Genomic DNA, 9,274 nt, shown 5'->3' with positions numbered 1-9,274 from the left:
ATATTTATGTTGAAAAGACATTAAAAAATGCATTTTGCATAATATGGATCCTTTTCAGGACCTTGCAAGGTCAGTATCGGCCCCTGGACCTACTGGTGAGATCTATAGGCTGTTTTTCTGGAGGCTTATTAGGAAGGGATGTTTATTTCTATTAAACAGCTTCTAATAAACAGCCTGCACCAGCAACACCGTATACAGTTTATATATATAGTATTTACAGTATATATATATATACACTCACACATTTGTTTGTATGTATGTGTGTATATATACAGATGTTACAATCTGTTTTTATAGGACAGTTATACACAGTACACACGACACACACAAACACTGGAGCAGGAGGATCTTGTTTCCACTCGGCTGATTTTTGGCGGTGCATCAGAGAAGAAGAACGAGAGGGAGGATGGGGGGTGGGCGGCATGGACTAAGAGACCAGAGAGAGGAGGGAGGGAGGAGGAAGAGCAGGGACTGAGAAACCAGAGAGAGGAGGGAGGGAGGAGGAAGAGCAGGGATGAGAGACCAGAGAGAGGAGGGAGGGAGGAGGAAGAGCAGGGACTGAGAAACCAGAGAGAGGAGGGAGGGAGGAGGAAGAGCAGCAACGGAGAGACCAGAGAGAGGAGCAGAGGGATAGATAATAAATAACCAGAGAGATAACCAGGTTAACAGATAACCAGAGAGATCAGCAGGTTAACAGACAGATAACCAGAGAGATCACCAGGCTCGTAAACAGATAACCAGACATTCAACCAGCAGGCGGTGAATGTTTTTCACACAGATGGAGTCTGAGGAGAATCTGCTCAACGCTTTTCTGCTGCTGCTGCTGATCGCATCACACTTCACTGTGGTAAATATATGATGACTCTATTTATATTCTACTGTATTCTATCATATTCTAATCACACTTCACTGTGGTAAATATATGATGACTCTATTTATATTCTACTGTATTCTATCATATTCTAATCACACTTCACTGTGGTAAATATATGATGACTCTATTTATATTCTACTGTATTCTATCATATTCTAATCACACTTCACTGTGGTAAATATATGATGACTCTATTTATATTCTACTGTATTCTATCATATTCTAATCACACTTCACTGTGGTAAATATATGATGACTCTATTTATATTCTACTGTATTCTATCATATTCTAATCACACTTCACTGTGGTAAATATATGATGACTCTATTTATGTTCTACTGTATTCTATCATATTCTAATCACACTTCACTGTGGTAAATATATGATGACTCTATTTATATTCTATTGTATTCTATCATCTTCTAATCACACTTCACTGTGGTAAATATATGATGACTCTATTTATATTCTATTGTATTCTACCATATTTTAGTCAAAGACCTCATTCACTGATGTTCCTGTTTATCACATTTGATTTGACTGAAAATAATTTCATGTTTTAAAAAATAAATTAATTTCTGATCAGATCGATTGATCGATATTTGAACATCAGCGACCAAAATAGTGTTGATGTCAGAACAAAGCTCAGTGGCTCTGAGGGGATCGAACCTGTGACGTTACTGACGGTATTACAGAGTATTACAGTAATTCAGTACTCACATCAAAGCTTTTTAATTGGATTTCATGTCTAATTAGATTTCTGTCATCAGACAGCAATAAATATGTTAATAATCCGGATTAACAGGCGGATTATAGCAGATTTGGATCAATTAGAGAGGATTATAAACATAATGACAGCACAGTTACACACAACTACAGCCATACTACTACTACTACTACTATACTGCTAATATAATAGTAGCCTAGTAGTAAGAGCTGAACTGAGACTAATTCTTTCATGATGGGTTTTAAACATCAGTCATCAGTATTTTTATTACTTAATCACTGTTCTTTCAGCCAAATTCCTGCAGAACATAATTTCTTCTCTCATCTGCTGCCATGTTTGAGTCACAAAAATATTTATCATTCAGGGCTATGTTGAACATTTTAGATGACATCCTGTTAACACTGCACATTGACCATCTTCTCTTTACATCGACTGTTCACAGCTCAGTGTTAAAAATAATACATGTAGAAATAGATAGAATTAATCACTCTGATTGTATTAGTAGGCTGTTTTACCTTTTACCTGACTGACAGGTTCAGTCATTCTGGTGTCTCTGTGGAGCGCCACTGGGATCGAATCTCGGCCTTCTTCTGTTTTTACTTCCCATGTTTGTGTTTACTGCTAAAACCATATCACTATGACTTTAGAAGGCTGTTCTTGAATAACCGGTTTTCCACAGTCAGTAGTCCTGCTAGTCTCAATCAACTCCTCAGAAGCATTACAATAATTCAGGATAAAAAAAAAAGATCAGTGTAGTTTGTAGTTTGCTCAAGAAAGTAGAAAAATGCTGTCCACCAACAATCTAAATTAGTTAGCTAGTTAGTTTATAAAAGCATATAATTAAAATAACATTTCTATAAATAAATACACATCAGGAGCTTCTAAGAACCTGCATGTTTCAGAGATGCTAAGCTAGGCTATCAGTTTCCTTCTGCATCCAGTTTTTGCACTAAATTAAGCTAAGCTTCCCTCTGCTTACAGTTTTTATGCTAACTTATGCTAACAGTTTCCCTCTGATTCCAGCTTTTGCACCAAGCCACGATTATTTTTTCCTCTGCTTACAGTCTTTGCACTAAGCTATGCTAATAGTTTCTCTTTGCTTCCAGTCTGTGTGCTAGTCTATGCTAACAGATTTCTTCTGCTTCCAGTCTTAGCACTAAGCTACTTTGACAGTTTCCCCTTGTTTTTAGTCTTGGTGCTAACTTACTCTAACAGTTTCCCTCTACTTCCAGTCGTTGTGCAAGTCTATGCTAACAGTTTCCCTTTGCGTCCAGTCTTAGCACTAAGCTACATTAACAGTTTCCCCAACCCTCCAGTGCAAAAGATGGAGGCAAAATGGCTGATCCAAACGACAGACACCAATACATTTGAAATAATGTGTTTATTCAGTTTTAGTTATGATTCTGAATTATGACCAAGACTGAATAATAAAGACAGGATGAGAACAGTGTTTGTATTTTAACACATATTTAACACATTCTTTGCTTTTCACACGTCCTGAACACAATTGGTCTTTTTAACACAATTTTCAACACATTTGGTTACTTAATCCACTCCTCCTCCTCTTCCTCCTCCTTGTAGATGCCCTCTGTCCACATGCCTGGCATCCAGTGTATATATAAGTATGTATATACACTGTTGCCCATGAAGTTGGAATAAAATGTTTTTACCTCTTCTCATGAAATGATTGTGACAATGTGATTTGTTCTTGATAAATAAAGTCTATATCTTCTCAACTTCATTGATCAAACTCTTCCAAACATATCGCAATGAAACTTAAACCACAATTAACCTTTGCAAACTGTGTATTCAGGCTTTGACAAAATTGGGGGTATTGAACAATTATTCCAACTTTATGGGCAACAGTGTATATTGCATTTTGACCTAGAGAACTGCCGCTCACTGCATAATTTCTCTTTTTTGGACCATCTCTCACATTTGAGATGGTTGTGAGTGAAAATCCCAAACAATTGTCAGTCTAGAAAATATTCAAACTTGGCACTAACAACCATGCCATGTTTAAAGTCACTTAGATCACCTTTTTTCTGCATTCTGATGCTCGATTTGAACTTCAGCAGATCATCTTGTCTCCAAGTCTAAAAGCAGTGAGCTGTTTCCACGTGATTGACTAGATAGAACTGCAGAAGGTGATGTGCATCTTTATTTAAACGGACTCCTGTTGAATGAAGCTGCCCTCAGATCAAATCCGTTTCACTGTTTCATCAGTTCATGTAATATAATTTATAATACATATAATATAATATAGTAGCCTACACAATAATAATCATCATCATCATTTCTGATACATCAGTGTGTGACATTGAGTTCAGCAAACACAAATGACACAGAACAAAAATACTTCCCGTTGATTTTAATTATTTAAAAGATTTCTGCAGAAAAAGATTAACTTGGGTCTCGCTGCTGCTGAGCAGGACTTGCAGGTCTAAAGGCTGAACTGAAAGGTCTAACTGGAAGTCTCTATTTCTTTCTCTTTAATTGTTTGATTGGTCTGTTTTTCATGGTGATTGTACACAACACTGCACTGCAGTATTTCCAGTCATCAACACCCCTTCTTGTTCCCATCGCTGTCCTCTGATTTCTTGTCTAACAGGTGGGTCCTGCTGCCCCTGAGGAGGGCTGGCAGGTGTACAGTTCAGCTCAGGACTCTGAGGGTCGATGTGTTTGTACAGTGGTCGCTCCTCAGCAGACGATCTGCTCCAGAGATGCCCGAACCAAACAGCTCAGACAGCTGCTGGAGAAGGTACGAAATACTACTACTAGTTATTACACTATTAGTAATAAATAATACTACTGATGGTACTGCTAAAAATAATAATAAAAACTGCTGATAATGATAATATTAATAATGATTCTACTGATGATATCTGATTCCAGCAATACCAGATAACCTGATAGTGATGTTTATTATAAAAGTACATTAATAATACAGTGTTAGTAGAAGTAGCAGTAATAAATGTAGTATTATGTGTTTTAAATTTGTGTCATTCAGGTTCAGAATATGAGTCAGTCCATCGAGGTTCTGGACCAGCGAACTCAGAGAGATCTGCAGTTTGTGGAGAAAATGGAAGTTCAGCTGAAAGGTCTGGAAAACAAATTCAAACAGGTGGAAGACGGACACGAGACCAACATAGCCAGACAGTACAAGGTACCGCCCACATCATGACACCATGGCTTAAACTACTAATCAGCATCTGTACACACACAACGTCATACACGCATGACATTCCTACACACACGTCAAACACGTGAGATTTCCACACACGCATGACATCATGGCTGAAACTGCCAATTAGCATTCCTACACATATGACATCATACACACACACTCTGCGGTTCCTCTCAGTAGGCTTGGCTGTCATGGTGGGAGGCTTTGGCAACAAGCTGCAGCCCCTACACACACACACACACACACACACACACACACACACACACGTGACATTCCTACACACATGTATGACATCATGGCTTAAACTACCAATCAACAACTTAGCAAAGCTCTCTGTAAACACTGAATCATTACATTTCATAGATGAGACAAATGACTGAAAACATGGCTGAAATACCTCCTGTGTGGACTCACTATAAGTTTGATAAACAAACTCGTCTGAAGCAAGTTTCAGAACCTACGACTGAATAGTGTGACTGAAACCATTTGATCGATTAAGGCTGAATAATGTGGCTAAAGCTGCAAGTAAGTTTGATTACTCGTGGCTGAAAAAATGGCTGAAAACGTAGGTTAGTTTGAGAACTTACAGCGTGTCCACACAGAGCATCTAGTGGGAAATACACTGTTCTGTTTTAACTAAGTCAGCCGTCTACACAGCTTAGACTGTATATAAGATGTGGCCGTAAGCCTTGTGATGTCACCCATTGGCTTGTGCACTGCCATTTTGAAGCCTCAAATTTGGCTTTATGGGCGTTGCCATCTTGGTTTTTTTGGAGCCAGAATTCACGTTCATGCCCCAAAGATCTAATTGGTTACTCAGAATGTAGCCCCGCCCTAAAACACACCCTGCTTTATGGTTTATTTTCTGTCTAAATTGGACCATAAATAACAAAATGAACATCCTGCTGTGTTGAAGAAGACTTGAAACTACTGACTGAGATCATAAACTCATTCGGAAAATGTTCACTTTGTTTGATGTTTAATAAATCTAGTGAGAAGACGGCTCATTTCCTCAGAGACTTCCATATAATCAGACTTCTGTTTGGAGCCAGCTGAGTCGCCCCCTGCTGGACATTAGAAAGAATTCAGGTTTAAGGCTCCTCAGCTTCAGCTTCACTTTTCAGACCCAGAAGCTAGGTCCACTTGTTGTAGATAGTCGATGCTACACAGGTTTTACTCACTTCATACACATGTAATAGCACAAGTATGCAATCTGTGTAAGTGTATCTATTGAGTTTTTGTTTTATAGCTACGTGTAACTAAAGTGCTTGTGTTTTGGGCTCTGACATGCACTCCATATTGTATCTGAATGTATCCTGTGTGACACAGATGTAGCTCTGCTAACGTGCTGCTAATGCTAGCCTTCCTGTGTTAAAATGGCGTCACTTCTCAGAACAGATCAATCTGATTTTTTTTTTTAGCATTTGGCATTGTGTTATCAAAATTAATGATCAAAACATTAGTCAATAATCTATGACATGTTAACAATTAAGCGTCAAGAATGAACAAATGTGACTGATGGGAGGAAATGTCTGACCTGGACGGGTGTTGTTCTCTGCTGTCTGTCAGTCCATCAAAGAAAAGATGGACGACTTGCGCCCTCTGATCCCGGTCCTGGAGGCCTACAAGGCAGACGCCCTGCTGGTCCGACAGTTCAAGGAGGAGGCTGCGAATGTCACAGAGCTGCTGGGAACGCTGCAGGAACAACTGGGAGGTCTGGACTACCAGGAGCTCCACACCCGAGTGATGAGCCTGGAGGACCGGCTGAGGGCCTGTATGCAGAGACTGGGTGAGCAAACAACAGATGAATGAATAAAAAACACAGAAAGCAAGTAAATAAACAAACAAACAGGCAGAGAGGGTGGGTAGGCAAACAGTGGTACTGTTCACGCTAAACACAGAACATAACAGAGCACAGACACATACACACAACGGGCTCAAATTTAAAAGCATTTTCTCAGTTTCAACAGAGTCCATAGAGACATTTTTGAGCAGGTGTTCCAGTTATTTTGTCCACCCTGTACCCTCATATATTGCTGTTTGTGTTTCAGCCTGCGGGAAGCTGACAGGAATCTCTGAGCCAGTCACCATCAAGACGTCTGGATCGAGGTTTGGCTCGTGGATGACCGACCCGGTCGCTCCGGCTGGAGATAACAGAGTGAGTCTCAGCAACAAAACACAACAACACCAAACGAGAATACATCAGTTTTACCGCAGCTTGTGGACTACAGATTTCTAACATACAGGAACATAGGAGTTTGAAAGATGTGGTTATTTACCAGGCAGGGAGGCTCTGTAGAGAGACACTAGTGCATTGTGGGAAATGTAGGATCTAGTGTTTTCGGACTAATGGTATCGGCCTCTTTAGCTCAGATTTGGACTGGCGTGATCTTTACACTGAAGCACTGGAGTATTATTTTAACATTTAAAATGATCCTGATCATGAACACAACCACAGTAAAATCTCAATCTCAAAATAGTTTAGCTAGGCTATAACAAGGCTAGCAGTTTCCCCCCTGGCTCTAGTCTTTGTGCTAAGCTAGTCTAGCAGTTTCCCCCCTACTACTTTAATTGATGTCATGATGTCATTATTTATTACCTTACCTAAATACATTACCTTGTATTTAAGTTGATTGATAATCTGTTGTGAAATATTTAAATTTTTAGTCCTGCTCCACTGATAGTACGTTAGCTAGTAACAGCAACTGACCTAGCTAACCTTATGTTATGACCTATAAGTTAACTTACGTTAGCCTGGGCTAATGGTAGTCAGTGTAGCTGACTAGCTCCAACTAGTGATTAACTGTTAGTAGCCTATAAAAAAAACCCAGGCCCCACTACAAGCTATTCTTTACCAGGCTATGATTTTTTATGCAATTATCAGCTACCCTGATTCTGCAGAGAGGATGAGCACTCACAGGATCCCTGCCGCTGTCCTGCCCTGCATGTGCTATTGGCTGAAAGCATCTGTGCTTGTAACATTAGTCTACAGTTGTTAATATTAAATTTGTTAAAGTAGAAACGGTTTGGCTTTGTGCCACTAAAAATAAGCTGCGTTGGTACAGGGTCAGGAAACACAGGTGACTCGTTTCACACTGGCAGATGAGCGGCGCAGCGGTTAACACACTAGCATATAGCATTAGCATGTAGCTTGGAACCATAAAACCCTTCTGTCGGGATCTTTTTCAGTACATGGTGGGGGAACAAATCACAGAACAGTGATGAGGAATTTAAATCTGGTGCAAACAACTACACAGCATCTCTTTGGCAGAGTTATTAACTCAAATTGGCTTGTTTAAGTGTGTATGCTGTTGCAGTCAGTGGGACAAGGGATTGATTTCCTCCAAAAAGGGGGTGTGGTGATGAGAGCTACGCTGGATGACGTATTGCTGATCTGATCTTTAGCCCAGTTAATAATTTGTGTGAAAAGGGGATGAGTTAGTCCGATCTCTGGTATTGTTAATTAGTAAGATATAACATTTAACATTATTTTAATATTTGATGGAGAACACTAATGTATCACATTGACACCAAAAAGAACAAAAATCATTCCGTATTTTTGGATTATTTTCACATTATTTTTGGTTTCTTCCCTTACAGGTGTGGTACATGGATGGTTACCATAACAACCGATTTGTTAGGGAGTATCAGTCGGTGTATGACTTCATGACGACAGATAACTTCACCTCTCACCGCCTGCCTCACCCCTGGTCCGGTACAGGTCAGGTGGTTTATAACGGGTCCATTTACTTCAACAAGTTTCAAAGCCACACAATCATTAAGTTTGACTTCAGCACGTCGCTCATCAGCCGCTCCCGACAGCTCGACTTCGCCGGCTACAACAACATGTACCATTACTCCTGGGGGGGGCACTCAGACATCGACCTCATGGTGGATGAGGGGGGGCTGTGGGCTGTCTACGCCACCAATCAGAATGCTGGAAACATTGTTCTCAGCCAGTTAAACCCAAACACTCTGCAGATCATCCGCAGCTGGACCACCAACCACCCGAAACGCAGCGCCGGCGAGGCCTTCATGATCTGTGGAACCCTGTACGTTACTAACGGGTACTCCGGAGGAACCAAAGTCTACTACGCCTACTCCACCAACTCCTCCACTTATGAGTACATCGACATTCCTCTTACCAATAAATACAGCCACCTGTCCATGCTTGACTACAACCCCCGAGACAGAGCGCTGTACGCCTGGAACAACGGCCACCAAGTCCTTTATAATGTTACACTCTACCACATCATACAGTAAGATTAAAGGTACAAATCCTTCAAAATGTCACACTCTACCACATTATACAGCAACACTAAGGAATGAATACAATAAATACAACTGTCAGATAAATCTTCAGACTCTCTGACTTGTACAGGGAGCGTGTTCCCACAGCCCTATGTTCCCACATTTCTAAGTAATGTACCTATATAATAGAGAAAAGTGTGTCTGTTTGTGTCTGCCTGTCTGAAGTCTGTTTTC

General features: G+C 40.2%; 1 protein-coding gene across 1 annotated transcript; it reads left to right on the top strand.

The window, feature by feature from the left end:
• Positions 1-656: 656 nt before the first annotated feature.
• Positions 657-9,053, top strand: LOC139203357 (noelin-like). The gene is made up of 6 exons (XM_070833042.1): positions 657-847; positions 4,214-4,363; positions 4,613-4,768; positions 6,359-6,578; positions 6,841-6,947; positions 8,390-9,053. Exons 1-6 carry the CDS (start codon positions 764-766, stop codon positions 9,050-9,052), a joined length of 1,380 nt encoding a protein of 459 aa, XP_070689143.1. The 5' UTR covers positions 657-763; the 3' UTR covers position 9,053.
• The last annotated feature ends 221 nt before the right edge of the window (positions 9,054-9,274 follow it).

This window comes from Pempheris klunzingeri, chromosome 7 (genome assembly GCF_042242105.1).
Source record: "Pempheris klunzingeri isolate RE-2024b chromosome 7, fPemKlu1.hap1, whole genome shotgun sequence".
Lineage (NCBI taxonomy): Eukaryota > Metazoa > Chordata > Actinopteri > Acropomatiformes > Pempheridae > Pempheris > Pempheris klunzingeri.
This window is presented reverse-complemented; position numbering and strand designations above follow the sequence as displayed.